The sequence below is a fragment of the Oncorhynchus tshawytscha genome, unplaced genomic scaffold (genome assembly GCF_018296145.1).
Source record: "Oncorhynchus tshawytscha isolate Ot180627B unplaced genomic scaffold, Otsh_v2.0 Un_scaffold_7589_pilon_pilon, whole genome shotgun sequence".
NCBI classification, from domain to species: Eukaryota; Metazoa; Chordata; class Actinopteri; order Salmoniformes; family Salmonidae; genus Oncorhynchus; species Oncorhynchus tshawytscha.
In genome coordinates, this window is record NW_024609826.1 from 563068 (window position 1) to 580309 (window position 17242).

Here is a 17242-nt window from a genome sequence, read left to right on the forward strand (position 1 = left end):
GTACTCTACACAGACCGGTGTGACATAATCACATCTGCAGTAGGCCTATATGCAAATAGACCATTGCCATATATGGATCTGTTTTTACGACTGTTGTCGTGAGTAGATGTGCTTGTTTTGAGATCAAAGCAAGAGCTGCATGTAGCCACGTGTGCACATTTTGTTCATATCTTTTGCTAGTTAGTGAGTTATTAGCCCAGTTAGAGAGAATTTGTAGTCTGCAATAGGGGAGTGATTTGCTTCCTACAAGAGCACAGAACGTGTACATTTCTAGACATCTTTAAAAACAAGTCGGATTTAAAGAGTTATTCTTTTATTTTGTCTATTTTATTTAACTAGGCAAGTCAGTTAAGAACAAATTTCTTATTTACAATGACGGCCTAACCCGGACGACGCTGTGCCAATTGTGTGCTACCCTATGGGACTCTCAATCACGGCCAGTTGTGATACAGCTGGAATCGAACCAGTGTCTGTAGTGACACATCTAGCACTGAGATGCAGTGCCTTAGACTGCTGCGCCACTCGGGGGCATAGTTGAATTTTGAGACATGCTTGAATAAGCTAAGTAACCAATAGGCAGAGGGTAGCATCATTTGTCTGATTCTCTGTAATAATGGTATGGGAATAATAATGCATTTTATTTTGTAAACTGGTTACTTGCAACAAACTACATTTTCAGTCACCTCCTTTCTCTGAAGGATAAACAGGTTAATATCAAGCCCGTCATGTTTTTTTCAAAAGCCTCATGGAATGTAGGTCTACATTGAACACCACACATTGGCTACTACTGTAGGCTGAATGATAGAACAGCTATTTCCATGTAAAAATGTAATGGGATACACTTTCTCCATGGTTTCTGATGGTAGGCCACTCTCATAGGCCTACATTATGATCACATGACCACAGCAGCCTACTTGGCCACTGTTAGAACTGTAACTTAAAGCGGAGACAGCCTCAGTGTCACAGTTAACACGTGCTGGAAGTTGCACAGAATTTTCACAATGTTCAAGTTTGCGCTCAGAAGACCTGAAATTTGCTCAGGACCGGAAAATATTTGAGGGTTATTCCCAACCCCGGTCCTCCAGTACCCCCAATAGTACACATTTGTTATTGTAGCCCCGGACAAGCACACCTGATTCAACTTGTCAACGAATCATCAGGCCCTCAATGAGTTGAATCAGGTGAGTTTGTCCAGGGCTACAATGTGTTCTGTGGGGGTACTGGAGGACCGGAGTTGGAACCACTGCTCTACTTGAATAAGCATTGATAAGGAGCTTCACAATACGGCAGCACCGTATCCTATTTCAGTGTTAAAGGACAGGTCCACATACCTTGCTGGCACACTGAATGATTGTCTGTCTGACTGGGGATATTTGCACAATTCTCAAGGTTATTGATTGACAATACTTAGGCTAAGACCAGATGCAAATACTGAAAATCCCACTGCCTCTTCAGACCGCCTACATTCAACTAGGCCTGTTCTTTAGAGTTTAATGTCAACAGTCCCCTTAGACAGGGCTGTGTTAGAATGGCTATTTTTGAGACCGAAGCCTGATATGGAAACACGCTGGAGACGACAAGGAGAGGTATTGTGGCAGGGACAGGCTAGCAGGCTGTGGTTGACTTCAAGTGTCTCAGTAAGAGACGTGGGCCAGCAACAGCTCTGGATTTGTCACCAACAGGTCCATTTCTAGCAGGGTCATTGAAGGGGTAATACTGAAACTAAAGTGTTCTTCCAGTTGACACCTTGTGTGCATGTGTAGCAGACAGACAGTAAATGCTGACTTCGGGAAGTTAATACACAACCTTCTACCTGACTCCATTCAGTTGAACCCGCATTGCAGTATTTATGCAATAGTGTGTAGCCTAAACATAGAACTAGCTTTTCCCCCCCATGGTCAAAATACATTCACAGAAGGGTTTTGGTTACTGTGGAAATACCAGGTACTCTTCCTACAGGTACTGATACCCACAGTTTTTGGTAAAATAATGTGTGCGCCTTCCTGCGGGACCCAGCTAGTTTGTAGACAGGCAGTATAAACAGTGGCACGGCAGGTTGGATTGAATCTGGCGCTCCTCCACGGTCAGAGATGGGAGAGTTGCAGGGAGTTATTTCTGGGCTCAGTCTGGGCTCAGGATGTCTGATCTGGGTCACATGGAAATATTCTCTTTTTGATGATGGGGAAAATACAGTTGACTGCATGTGTGATTGGCATGATGTGAAGTCAAGCACGGCTTTAGAACGTTGTGTTCTATTTGCTGTGATGAAGCAATGGGCCTCCTGATTGCAATGCATGGCTTTCCTGCAAATCCCATTGGAGCTCATCACTGTTGCTACTGTTCTCGCATCTCACGACTAATATATATATACATACACACACACACACACTGAGAAATAAACATTGCAGAGGCATCAATGCCCCCCAGAAGGTTCAGGGTTGTTTTTTTCTCTCTCACTATACAGTAAATGTAACCACAGGCTAGTGGGTTGCATGCAGAATGACAGATATGCTGAAGCTAGGTTAGCATATAGGCTATTGTCTGATTTTTAATCAGAAAAACAATATCCTTGGTAAAAGTTTGAGCAAAAAAAAACATTTTACTGCACTCAAACTAGCAGCCTGGTTTGCTGGGACGGGGTCTTTAAACTGGCCCGCTAGTGAGTCTTGGTGGTGACATACAGAGAGCCTGCGCTGATTCACAGAGAAGAGAAGGAGAGAACGTAGTACACCAGCCTATTAGAGGAGGGGGAGCCAACACCACCACCGTCTAGGCTCCGCCCAGTCCACAACAACTAGATGTTCTGCTGTTCAGGGGAAATAGAAAAGACAGCCAGCGACTTCCGTCCATCTGAACTCCTCCACATTTTACTAGATTGGTTGAACAGTGCAGAAGATAACCTCTCAGCAGTTACAATATATATATATATTTTTTTATTTTATTTTATTTGTCGGTACCAGTATGTAGGGGATCAGGTGTTTATTTTACGCCTGCTACATTAGGTTACCGCTGTCTAATAAAGCACACTAGCTGCCATGTAGAAAATCCTCCTCGTTGTGAGAACCCCAAAGCAGCGTTTGATTTAGGATTTGTTGACACGGGATGCCATTGAAACACTGAGTACTCATTGACACCGTGGGAACATTCCCCTTAAAACGCCATGGTAATATTTCATCAGCCAGGCTCGTGGCAGAGCTGCAAGTGGTGGGGATGGAGGTGTGATGTGCATCATGGCTACTGCAGACTGTATCCCTCATCTCCGACTGTCTGTACATACGTCGGTCTCCTCCGTCCGTCCTTCCCTCCCTCCATCCCACTGCAGACTGTATCCCTCGTCTCCGACCGTCCGTACATACGTCGGTCTCCTCCGTCCCTCCATCCCACTGCAGACTGTATCCCTCGTCTCCGACCGTCCGTCCATCCCATGCAGACGTATCGGTCTCCTCCGTCCTTCCCTCCCTCCATCCCACTGCAGACTGTATCCCTCGTCTCCAACCGTCCGTACATGCAGACGTCGGTCTCCTCCGTCTCCTCCCCCTCCCACTGCAGACTGTATCCCTCGTCTCCGACCGTCCGTACATACGTCGGTCTCCTCCGTCCTTCCCTCCCTCCATCCCACTGCAGACTGTATCCCTCGTCTCCAACCGTCCGTACATACGTCGGTCTCCTCCGTCCCTCCATCCCACTGCAGACTGTATCCCTCGTCTCCGACCGTCCGTACATACGTCGGTCTCCTCCGTCCTTCCCTCCCTCCCACTGCAGACTGTATCCCTCGTCTCCAACCGTCCGTACATACGTTGGTCTCCTCCGTCCTTCCCCTCCATCCCACTGCAGACTGTATCCCTCGTCTCCAACCGTCCGTACATACGTTGGTCTCCTCCGTCCTTCCCTCCCTCCCCTCTGCAGACTGTATCCCTCGTCTCTCCGACCGTCCGTCCATCCCACTGCAGACGTTGGTCTCCTCCGTCACGTCGGTCTCCTCCGTCCTTCCCTCCCTCCATCCCACTGCAGACTGTATCCCTCGTCTCCGACCGTCCGACCGTCCGTACATACGTTGGTCTCCTCCGTCGGTCTCCTCCGTCCTTCCCTCCCTCCATCCCACTGCAGACTGTATCCCTCGTCTCCGACCGTCCGTACATACGTTGGTCTCCAGACTGTAACCGTCGACTGTGGCCCGTCGGTCTCCTCCGTCCTCTCTCCTCCCTCCATCCCACTGCAGACTGTATCCCTCGTCTCCGACCGTCCGTACATACGTTGGTCTCCTCCGTCGGTCTCCTCCGTCCTTCCCTCCCTCCATCCCACTGCAGACTGTATCCCTCGTCTCCGACCGTCCGTACATACGTTGGTCTCCTCCGTCCTTCCCTCCCTCCATCCCACTGCAGACTGTATCCCTCGTCTCCGACCGTCCGTACATACGTCGGTCTCCTCCGTCCTTCAGTCCCTCCATCCCACTGCAGACTGTATCCCTCGTCTCCAACCGTCCGTACATACGTCGGTCTCCTCCGTCCGTCTCCTCCGTCCGTCCTTCCTCCCTCCATCCCGCTGCAGCTTGCTGAGGTGGAATAGGAGCTCCTGGATGCCCCTCTAGGGGCAGCAGTAATAATATGACCGCAGCTTTAACAGAAATAAGCAGGAGCCCTGTGGACTAGTTTCACCTTCCTCCCTGGAGCTGCTGGCATCATACATCAACAGGAGATGTGAATGATACAGCACATCACAGAAGACCCAGCAGATACACAACTACAAGCGGCCTCTGACACCTTTTATTGTTGGGCAGTCAACCCTCCTCAGTGACACATGGACCTCTGCAACATTCCTACATCCTGTGACCTAGTTAACAGTTCCATTACATGACACTTTCAAATCCTCCGATGAACAGGTTGTTGGACCCCAGGAGGATTTGAAAGTGTTTTGTGGGCTAGCTACAGTTATTTTTCTTTTTGTATCTTTAACTGGCACTGTTTGTGCAATGAGTGTTAGGCTATAAGCTGCGACTTAGTTCAGTTTTTGAGGGCATCTAGGCTTAATGAGAATTATTTAAAATCCTCACTGTAATTGTAATCTGTGTTTTAAGTGCTTTTTGCAAGTATCTGACTGACTAATTCTGAGACAAGCAGGGCATTAAAGATAGTATGTGTTTATGTAATAATGAATTCCTTATTCTGAGTCGGGCTGAATCACAGCTGCACTTAAATAACTGACTTCAGTATCAGCTATGACAGGCGGATTTCAGAAGTCCCTATGGGCCCTAGTCAAAAGTAGTGCACTATATAGGGACTAGGGCCCTGGTCAAAAGTAGCACACTATATAGGGACTAGTGTCATTTGGAAAGCCATCTCTAAGTTTACTGCTGCCTAGCAGAGCTGATGATACATCTCTACGTTTACTGCTGCCTAGCAGAGCTGACGATACATCTCTACGTTTACTGCTGCCTAGCAGAGCTGACGATACATCTCTACGTTTACTGCTGCCTAGCAGAGCTGAGTGTTTTGTGGGATACATCTCTATCGTTTACTGCTGCCTAGCAGAGCTGAGGCGATACATCTCTACGTTTTTACTGCTGCCTAGCAGAGCTGACTGTAATACATCTCAACGTTTACTGCTGCCTAGCAGAGCTGACGATACATCTCTACGTTTACTGCTGCCTAGCAGAGCTGACGATACATCTCTACGTTTACTGCTGCCTAGCAGAGCTGACGATACATCTCTACGTTTACTGCTGCCTAGCAGAGCTGACGATACATCTCTACGTTTACTGCTGCCTAGCAGAGCTGACGATACATCTCTACGTTTACTGCTGCCTAGCAGAGCTGACGATACATCTCTACGTTTACTGCTGCCTAGCAGAGCTGACGATACATCTCTACGTTTACTGCTGCCTAGCAGAGCTGACGATACATCTCTACGTTTACTGCTGCCTAGCAGAGCTGATGATACATCTCTACGTTTACTGCTGCCTAGCAGAGCTGACGGTACATCTCTACGTTTACTGCTGCCTAGCAGAGCTGACGATACATCTCTACGTTTACTGCTGCCTAGCAGAGCTGACGATACATCTCTACGTTTACTGCTGCCTAGCAGAGCTGATGATACATCTCTACGTTTACTGCTGCCTAGCAGAGCTGACGATACATCTCTACGTTTACTGCTGCCTAGCAGAGCTGACGATACATCTCTACGTTTACTGCTGCCTAGCAGAGCTGACGATACATCTCTACGTTTACTGCTGCCTAGCAGAGCTGATGATACATCTCTACGTTTACTGCTGCCTAGCAGAGCTGACGATACATCTCTACGTTTACTGCTGCCTAGCAGAGCTGATGATACATCTCTACGTTTACTGCTGCCTAGCAGAGCTGACGATACATCTCTACGTTTACTGCTGCCTAGCAGAGCTGACGGCACATCTGGAACTCTAGTTCAGGTTTATTTAGCTAGTGATCAAATATAATTTTATTAGTCATATGCGCCGAATACCATAGGTGTAGACCTTACAGTGAAATACTTACTAACGAGCCCCTAACCAACAATGCAGATTTAAAAAAAAATAAGAATAAGAGATACAAGTAATTAAAGAGCAGTGAAATAACAATAGTGAGACTATATACAGGGGTACTAGTACAGTCAATGTGTGTGTGGGCACCGGTTATTTGAGGTAGTATGTACTTGTAGGTAGTTATTAAAGTGACTATACATAGATGACAACAGAGTAGGGGTGGGGGGGTGCACTGTAAATAGTCTGGGTAGCCATTTGACTAGATGTTCAGGAGTCTTATGGCTTGGGTGTGGAAGCTGTTTAGAAGCCTCTTGGACCTAGACTTGGCGCTCCGGTACCGCTTGCCGTGCGGTAGCAGAGCGAACAGTTTTGAGGATCTGGGACCCATGCCAAATCTTTTCAGTCTCCTGAGGGTGGAATAGGTTTTTGTCGTGCCCGCTTCACGACTGTCTTGGTGTGCTTGGACCATGTTATTTTGTTGGTGATGTGGACACCAAGGAACTTGAAGCTCTCAACCCGCTCCACTGCAGCCCCGTTGATGAGAATGGGGACATGCTCTTTCCTCTTTTTCCTGTAGTTCACAATCATCTCCTTTTGTATTAATCAAGTTGAGGGAGAGGTTGTTGTACTGGCACCACACGGCCAGGTCTCTGACCTCCTTCCTATAGGCTGTGTCATCGTTGTCGGTGATCAGGCGATACATTTACTGTTGTCATCGGAAAATGGAATGATGGTGTTTGAGTCGTGCGCGGCCACGCAGTCATGAGTGAACAGGGAGTACAGGAGGGGGCTGAGCACGCACCCCTGAGAGGCCCCCGTGTTGAGGATCAGCATGGCGGATGTGTTGTTACCTACCCTTACCACCTGGGGGCGGCCAGTCAGGAAGTCCAGGATCCAGTTGCAGAGGGAGGTGTTTAGTCCCAGGGTCCTTAGCTTATTGATGAACTTTGAGGGCACTATGGTGTTGAACGCTGAGCTGTTGTCAATGAATTAGCATTCTCACATAGATGTTCCTTTTGTCCAGGTGGGGAACGGCAGTGTGGAGTGCAATAGACTTGCATCATCTGTGGATCTGTTGGGGCGGTATGAAAATTGGATTGGGTAACCACAGTGGTGTGATGTGAAGGTTGAGCTGGGGTGTTTGGGGTCTGCGTGGTTAATTCCTCCCCACACACACACTACAATTTGATTTTGAATCACCAAGGTAGTTGCAGCAGGGGGAATCCAGACTGTGTTTAGCCCAGGCCAGCAGAATCCCAGGGCTGACAGAACACAGTGCTCTGAACCTGCAGATGGTTCTACAGTACCCAGCCAGGTTATAGTGTAGCAGAATGATCCATTCACCTTCTCTCTCTCTCTCCTCTTCCTCCTGTTAGATATCTGGAGTCTTGGTGTGATCCTGTTCATGCTGGTGTGTGGACAGCCCCCCTTCCAGGAGGCCAACGACAGCGAGACCCTCACCATGATCATGGACTGTAAATACACTGTACCCACCCACGTCTCCAACGCCTGCAAAGAGTGAGTCCCGCATACACACACGCAGACATTTACATGCATCCTAATTAACAAGTGTTCTCCAGAACAGATGCTGACCTCTGTCTTTCAGCCTTGGTTATGTAACAGATGAGCTGTAAACATCTGAATAGGAGCCAGACCTCTGACTACCACATCTCTCCTTTGTGTTAAGCCTGAACGTCTGTCTGGACGCCAGTCAACACTCTGTGGTCTGGAAGGTTGCCAGTCAGATCTGTGCACATCCAATCATTGGCAGTTCACTTTTCTTCAGGCACTTCTCTGAGCATCCTGAATCAGGATGGTCCTAACAGATACATATGCCTGCTGCTATTCCCATAGCTTTGGATTGACCCCGGGGTTGATGCTTATCGCTCTAGATTGAGTTCTAGTTGAGTTCAGGGAGGGGGGTAATAAACGGAGCCAGTGTTTGACTCCAGTAAAAGGTCATGTCTCTACTAGCTACTCTCATTGTTTATCTTTCCATCTCCGTATTTTTAGACTCAGGAAATGTGCTGCTGCTATCTTTTTCATTTGAACAAATGATCTACTGTGATTTATACTGTGGGCTAAATGAGGATTGCACAGCCACATAGAATATAGGCCTGACAGCCCTAGATTTACTCTCTGAATTTGCTGTCTCTTTCTAGCAAGGCATGACAGCAGTTTATTTGTCATATACACATAACAGTGTAGGGGACAGTCCATCTGCTCCATTTGAACTAGACCGTAGTCTGTAAAGACCAGGCCTGGTTCTATGTTCCCCAGCAGAACAGACAGTCTATAAAGACCAGGCCTGGTTCTATGTTTCCCAGCAGAACAGACAGTCTGTAAAGACCAGGCCTGGTTTCTGTGTTTCCCAGCAGAACAGACAGTCTGTAAAGACCAGGCCTGGTTTCTGTGTTTCCCAGCAGAACAGACAGTCTGTAAAGACCAGGCCTGGTTCTATGTTCCCCAGCAGAACAGACAGTCTGTAAAGACCAGGCCTGGTTTCTGTGTTTCCCAGCAGAACAGACAGTGTGTAAAGACCAGGCCTGGTTCTATGTTCCCCAGCAGAACAGACAATCTGTAAAGACCAGGCCTGGTTCTATGTTCCCCAGCAGAACAGACAGTCTATAAAGACCAGGCCTGGTTTCTGTGTTCCCTAGCAGAACAGACAGTGTGTAAAGACCAGGCCTGGTTCTATGTTTCCCAGCAGAACAGACAGTCTGTAAAGACCAGGCCTGGTTTCTGTGTTCCCCAGCAGAACAGACAGTCTATAAAGACCAGGCCTGGTTTCTGTGTTTCCCAGCAGAACAGACAGTCTATAAAGACCAGGACTGGTTCTATGTTTCCCAGCAGAACAGACAGTGTGTAAAGACCAGGCCTGGTTTCTGTGTTTCCCAGCAGAACAGACTGTGTGTGTTTTGTCAAGCCGTGACTGATGATGATATTTTGGCTCCTTGAACATCCAGTTCCTTTCCTCCCGGCTCTGCTGTACTAAATGTTTATATGAGTGTCCTCCTTCCTTGATTGTTCAGATGTCTGCCTTGATTCAATCTTCACAGTCAAATGAAATGAACAGAGAGGGGGGAAATAACGCTCACAAGCCCCAAATGGAATTGAATATGGAACATGTTGTGTTACCTATCATTAGAGTTGAATATGGAACATGTTGTCTATAGAGTTGTGTTACCTATCATTAGAGTTGAATATGGAACATGTTGTGTTACCCATCATTAGAGTTGAATATGGAACATGTTGTGTTACCTATCATTAGAATTGAATATGGAACATGTTGTCTATAGAGTTGTGTTACCTATCATTAGAGTTGAATATGGAACATGTTGTCTATAGAGTTGTGTTACCTATCATTAGAGTTGAATATGGAACATGTTGTGTTACTCATCATTAGAGTTGAATATGGAAATGTTGTGTTACCCATCATTAGAGTTGAATATGGAACATGTTGTGTTACCTATCATTAGAATTGAATATGGAACATGTTGTCTATAGAGTTGTGTTACCTATCATTAGAGTTGAATATGGAACATGTTGTCTATAGAGTTGTGTTACCTATCATTAGAGTTGAATATGGAACATGTTGTGTTACTCATCATTAGAGTTGAATATGGAACATGTTGTGTTACCCATCATTAGAGTTGAATATGGAACATGTTGTGTTACCCATCATTAGAATTGAACATGGAACATGTTGTGTTACCCATCATTAGAGTTGAATATGGAACATGTTGTGTTACCCATCATTAGAATTGAATATGGAACATGTTGTGTTACCCATCATTAGAATTGAATATGGAACATGTTGTGTTACCCATCATTAGAATTGAATATGGAACATGTTGTGTTAACCATCATTTGAATTGAATATGGAACATGTTGTGTTACCTATCATTAGAGTTGAATATGGAACATGTTGTGTTACCCATCATTAGAATTGAATATGGAACATGTTGTGTTACCCATCATTAGAGTTGAATATGGAACATGTTGTGTTACCCATCATTAGAGTTGAATATGGAAAATGTTGTGTTACCCATCATTAGAATTGAATATGGAACATGTTGTGTTACTCATCATTAGAATTGAATATGGAACATGTTGTGTTACCTATCATTAGAATTGAATATGGAACATGTTGTGTTACTCATCATTAGAATTGAATATGGAACATGTTGTGTTACCCATCATTAGAATTGAATATGGAACATGTTGTCTATAAAGTTGTGCTGCCTATTGTCGTGTCTTTACTATCATTAAATTGAAGACTTATTGTTTTTATCAAAGATTCTCTGTAATTAGTATTACACGATCAACTGATTAATCATGTAACTGTAATTAACTAGGAAGTCAGGGCACCAAGGAAAAATATTCAGATTACAAGGTTATAATTTCGTAATATAACCTTTTTCAGATATTTTCATATCTGATCCATAGTCTTCTGATTTATGAATTATTTACTTTACCTCACGTTAGTCTCATTACAAACGTCGTAAATTGTTGGTTATCTGCACGAACCCAGTCTTCACTGAGTCATCCAAACATCAATCGTCTTAAATCATTTATTTATTACTTAACTAAGTAATTCACAGAAATACATAAACAAACAAACAAGGTAAATGTGGTTACGAGAAATGATAGGAGAATGTGCCCTAGTGGGCTAAACCGGCATCGTGGCTTGTTAGACAAAAGGGAAGTGGGGTTCGACTGAGAAGACAACATACAGTTGATAATTCTAACAATTGAAATGCTAATCCTTTGCACATGAACGCTCACTCATTCGGGAACAATTACAATCAATACATATATTTACGCTCAGTGTGTCGTCTTGATCGCTGGTCAAAAGTTGTTTATTTTGTAGAATTGTCCGTCTCTCTCCCTCGCTCTCTCTGTCGCGGTTATAGTGGATAGTTCAGAGTGACATTCATTAGTTTTGTTACAGAATGAATGTTTTGGCGGTTGTCGTTCTTCGCGTTCAATGATACCGAATTCCTAGCTGCAGACTAGTAATTAATATCAAAGACTTGTTCTTATTCTGTCGGTATCGATTGTCTAAGAGTTTAACCACGTGGTATGGTTAAAAGATTCAGCAATGGTCTACAACCTTTGTCCTTCTAATGGAGTAAAACATGGTCTGGTGATAATTTCCCAAAGTTGGGTTTTATTCGGAATTGCAGAAAAGGGGCTATTTTGGAAGATATTATATCGATACTTAGACTTTTTTTTGTTGCTAGGTGGCGTTAGCTAGTGCTAGTCGGCTGTACTTGCGTCAAAACTCAGGTATTTTTCAACCTATAGCTTGTTCTCCTTTTTAAACAGTGAGCCAACAAGTTTTCAATACTTTTATTTCCATGTCTGATCAAAACGTATTTTCTCAGCCTCTCATCTCTCTGCAACAGACATAGTGAGCAATATGTTTAGAATCGGATCGTAATACAATAGAATTATGAGAATCGCAATACATATCGTATCGGCCCGTAAGTATCATAATTATATTGTATCAAGAGGTCCCTGGCGGTTACCAGCCCTAATGTATCGTCTATTACATCCACATGTTTATCTAAACAAACCGTTGTTTGTTACAACTTGTCACAATTTGACTAATGTGTTTTGATATTCAGTGTCTTTGACTTTTTTACCAAGGAATGTATCTCATGTCAGAGCAGACATCTATCTAACCAGGGCCATTCATACAGCTCTCACTATGCACAGTCACACATACCACATCTGCATGTGCATTAGCCGTTCTGTGTGTCAAATCTCATTTTGTCACATGCTTCGTAAACAACAGGTATAGACTAACAGTGAAATGCTGAACTTACAGGCCCTTTCCAAATATGCAGAGAGAACATTTTAAAACATTCTAGAAAGATAATACCACAAGGAATGAATACATCCACAATGAGTTGTGTACACGTGTTACCAGTACAGTGTGTTGTCCTCATTCTACACACCAGAGAGTTTATTATGATGATGAATAGGCCTGTATTGCAGTTATCTTTGGTCTCTACAGAAAACAACTACAAGCCACACCTCATTTTAATGGACTAAAGCCAATTTAGGTAGCCTAGTGGTTAGAGTGTTGGACTAGTAACCGATAGGTTGCAAGATCGAATCCCTGAGCTGACAAGGTAAAAATCTGTCGTTCTGCTCCTGTACAAGGCAGTTAACCCACTGTTATTAGGCTGTTATTGTAAATAAGAATTTGTTCTTAACTGACTTGCCTGGTAAAATAAAATAATAATCTAGGTCTAACTTTCTGGGGTCAGGATTGTGATAACGAGGTCAAAAAAATAAGTTAGTCAGTGTTGGCTGATTTTAATGAACAGACCTGTACTGTGAGGTGAGTCAGGCTGTTAGCATTATGCGAATTAGCCGTTGGCAAGTGAACTTTCTGTGAGTTGCCGCCCCTATGGAGGATGAGAGGAGAGTGAAGAGATTGGACTGGGGAGGCTGGTTGCTTCAGGGCTTAGCACAGCAGACTACACAACATTGACCCTTCCTGACTCAGTCACAGAGGGGGAGCAGGTGTTGTCCGGGAAGAGAGACTGAAACCACCAAAACAGCCTTTAGCCCATTTAGGCTCAGCCAGTCAGTCCCCTATCTCTCTCTCTCTCACTCCTCTCTCCTTTCTCACTCTCCTCTCTCTCCTCTCTCTTGCTCTCTCTCCTCTCTCTCTTGCTCTCTCCTCTCTCTCACTCCTGTCTCCTCTCCTCTCCTCTCTCTCTCACTCCAGTCTCCTCTCCTCTCTCTCTCACTCCCATCTCTTCTCCCCTCTCTCTCTCTCTCTCTCTCACTCCCGTCTCCTCTCCCCTCTCTCTCACTCCCGTCTCCTCTCCTCTCTCTCTCACTCCCGTCTCCTCTCCCCTCTCTCTCACTCCCGTCTCCTCTCCCCTGTCTCTCACTCCCGTCTCCTCTCCCCTGTCTCTCTCTCCCGTCTCCTCTCCCCTGTCTCTCACCCCCGTCTCCTCTCCCCTGTCTCTCACCCCCGTCTCCTCTCTCTCTCTCTCTCACTCCCGACTCCTCTCCTCTCTCTCTCACTCCCGTCTCCTCTCTCTCTCTCTCTCACTCCCGTCTCTCTCTCCTCTCTCTCTCACTCCCGTCTCCTCTCCTCTCTCTCTCTCACTCCCGTCTCCCCTCTCTCTCTCTCTCACTCCCGTCTCCTCTCCCCTCTCTCTCTCTCCTCCCGTCTCCTCTCCCCTGTCTCTCACTCCCGTCTCCTCTCCCCTGTCTCTCTCTCCCGTCTCCTCCTCCCCTGTCTCTCACCCCCGTCTCCTCTCCCCTGTCTCTCACCCCCGTCTCCTCTCCCCTCCCTCTCTCTCTCTCCCGTCTCCTCTCCTCTCTCTCTCACTCCCGTCTCCTCTCTCTCTCTCTCTCACTCCCGTCTCCTCTCCTCTCTCTCTCACTCCCGTCTCCTCTCTCTCCCCCCTCTCTCTCTCACTCCTGTCTCCTCTCTCTCTCTCACTCCCATCTCTTCTCCCTCTCTCTCTCTCTCTCTCACTCCCGTCTCCTCTCTCTCTCACCCCCGTCTCCTCTCCCCCCTCTCTCTCTCACCCCGTCTCCTCTGCCCTCTCTCTCACCCCCGTCTCCTCTCCCCTCTCTCTCTCACTCCCGTCTCCTCTCACTCCCCCCTCTCTCTCTCACTCCCGTCTCCTCTCCCCTGTCTCTCTCTCCCCGTCTCTCTCTCCCTCCCCTGTCTCTCACCCCCCCTCTCTCCTCTCCCCTGTCTCTCACCCCCGTCTCCTCTCCCCTCTCTCTCTCACTCCCGTCTCCTCTCCTCTCTCTCTCACTCCCGTCTCCTCTCCTCTCTCTCTCTCACTCCCGTCTCCTCTCCTCTCTCTCTCTCACTCCCGTCTCCTCTCCCCTGTCTCTCACTCCCGTCTCCTCTCCTCTCTCTCTCACTCCCGTCTCCTCTCCTCTCTCTCTCTCCCCCCGTCTCCTCTCCCCTCTCTCTCACCCCCGTCTCCTCTCCCCTGTCTCTCACTCCCGTCTCCTCTCCTCTCCCCTGTCTCTCACTCCCGTCTCCTCTCCCCTCTCTCTCACCCCTCCCCTCTCTCCTCTCTCTCTCTCTCTCCTCCCGTCTCCTCTCCCCTGTCTCTCACTCCCGTCTCCTCTCCCCTGTCTCTCACTCCCTCTCTCTCCTCTCCCCTCTCTCTCACTCCCGTCTCTCCTCTCCCCTCTCTCTCTCTCTGTCTCCCGTCTCCTCTCCCCTCTCTCTCTCCTCCCGTCTCCTCTCTCCCTCTCTCTCTCACTCCCGTCTCCTCTCTCCCCCTCTCTCTCTCACTCCCGCCTCCTCTCCCCTGTCTCTCACCCCGTCTCTCCTCTCCCCTGTCTCTCACTCCCCCGTCTCTCACCCCCTCTCCCCTCTCTCTCTCTCTCCTCCCGTCTCCTCTCCCCTCTCTCTCTCTCCCGTCTCCCGTCTCCTCTCCTCCCTCTCTCTCTCTCTCTCCCCGTCTCCTCTCCCCTGTCTCTCACTCCCGTCTCCTCTCCCCTCTCTCTCTCACTCCCGTCTCCTCTCCCCTCTCTCTCTCTCTCCTGTCTCCTCTCCCCTCTCTCTCTCTCTCTCTCCCTCTCTCCCTCTCCCCTCTCTCTCTCACTCCCGTCTCCTCTCCCCTCTCTCTCTCACTCCCCGTCTCCTCTCCCCTCTCTATTTCTCACTCCCGTCTCCTCCTCTCCCCTGTCTCTCACTCCCGTCTCTCCCGTCTCCTCTCCTCTCTCTCTCACCCCCCGTCTCCTCTCCTCTCTCTCTCACCCCCGTCTCCTCTCCTCCCCTCTCTCTCTCACTCCCGTCTCTTCTCCCCTCTCTCTCACTCCCGTCTCCTCTCCTCTCACTCCCATCTCCTCTCCCCTCTCTCTCTCACTCCCGTCTCCTCTCCTCTCACTCCCGTCTCCTCTCCCCTCTCTCTCACTCCCGTCTCCTCTCCCCCCTCTCTCTCTCTCACTCCCGTCTCCTCTCTCTTCCCGTCTCCTGATGGAAAGAGATCAGTAAGAGGCTTTAGGTTTAGGATGGGGCCTGGGCAGTGTGTTTTTCGTCCTAGATAAGCAGGTCCACCTGGGATAGGGCTGTACTGCCAAGCTGCTAGATTCCTGTTTTTTTCTTCTTCCTCATTAGCATATTTCCTGTCTCTGTTCCATTCTTTCTCCCATGCTTTGCCAAAATGTGTTTACTTGCCACAATTGATAATTCAGGAAGTCTTTTGCATTTTATCCCCTTGAGTTGTTTGATTTTGTCATTCCTGGTTTTAATAAATATGCATTTTTTTTAGGGGATTAGATTTTAAAATGCTGAGTTTCTCAGCATGACGTGGAAATGCTCTTCATATTGAGCCAATCACAGAGGATGAAACACTGTACTTTTCAGTTGTTTTGTTCATTGATCATGTGCATTGTCTGTTTGTCTGGAATCCATTTCACTCAGTCTTTGATTGCTGTCCTCGTCAACTCCTATCACGTTGATATCTGTTGTACCTTCCTACTTCTGCAGGCCTACTCCGAAGTAGTTGACGTTGTGTCTCGGGGAGCTGAAATCATGACCATTTTCTAGAAATATGGAGTAACGTGCTTCATCTCTTTTCTATGGCAACATTATCATTTTATTCAATAGACTAGGCCTAGCCTTTGTTGTGCGTGATGTCACATTATATATGCTATAAAATGTCTTCATATGCAGAGGAATGTGCAATTAATAAAATGACATACCAGCACATTACTCCCTTCTCTCTCTTTCTCTCGGTCTCTCACTTCCTGCTTTCTTTTCTTTGCTTCTCTCTCCCTTCTCTCTCTCTTCTCTCTCTTTCTCTCGGTCTCTCACTTCCTGCTTTCTTTTCTTTGCTTCTCTCTCCCTTCTCTCTCTCTTCTCTCTCTTTCTCTCGGTCTCTCACTTCCTGCTTTCTTTTCTTTGCTTCTCTCTCCCTTCTCTCTCTCTTCTCTCGGTCTCTCACTTCCTGCTTTCTTTTCTTTGCTTCTCTCTCCCTTATCTCTCTCTTCTCTCTCTCTTCTCTCTCTCTTCTCTCTCTCTTCCTCTCTCTTCTCTCTCTTTCTCTCGGTCTCTCACTTCCTGCTTTCTTTTCTTTGCTTCTCTCTCTCTTCTCTCTCTCTCTCTCTCTCTTCTCTCTCTCTTCTCTCTCTTTCTCTCGGTCTCTCACTTCCTGCTTTCTTTTCTTTGCTTCTCTCTCCCTTCTCTCTCCCTTCTCTCTCTTTCTCTCGGTCTCTCACTTCCTGCTTTCTTTTCTTTGCTTCTCTCTCTCTTCTCTCTTGCTGTTGCTCTATCACAGGTCCTCCTCTTCCCCCCTTTCTCCTCTCTCTCCATGCCTGCCTGCTGTTAGAGTACGGTAGCCAAGCCTCCATTCTCCAGGAGAGCGGAGATACTGCATGCATGACTAGGAGGTTACTATAAATATCCCCATAGCAGTTTCCTGTCTTCTTCCCCTGAGAGAAGAGTGAGGCTGGAATGTCAAATCATATCAAATCAAATTTTATTTGTCACATACACATGGTTAGCAGATGTTAATGCGAGTGTAGCGAAATGCTTGTGCTTCTAGTTCCGACAATGCAGTAATAACCAACAAGTAATCTAACTAACAATTCCAAAACTACTGTCTTATACACAGTGTAAGGGGATAAAGAATATGTACATAAAGATATATGAATGAGTGATGGTACAGAGCAGCATAGGCAAGATACAGTAGATGGTATCGAGTACAGTATATACATATGAGATGAGTATGTAAACAA

At 46.8% G+C, this 17242-nt stretch overlaps 1 protein-coding gene across 9 annotated transcripts in view; it reads left to right on the forward strand.

Moving 5' to 3' along the window:
* snrka (SNF related kinase a) overlaps window positions 1-17242 on the forward strand; it is a 59512-nt gene that overhangs the window by 18779 nt on the left and 23491 nt on the right. For all 9 annotated transcript variants that reach the window (XM_042319098.1, XM_042319100.1, XM_042319096.1 and 6 more), the window contains exon 3: window positions 7873-8014. In XM_042319098.1, coding sequence (XP_042175032.1) covers window positions 7873-8014 — 142 coding nt within the window. The remainder of the gene's footprint in view (window positions 1-7872; window positions 8015-17242) is intronic.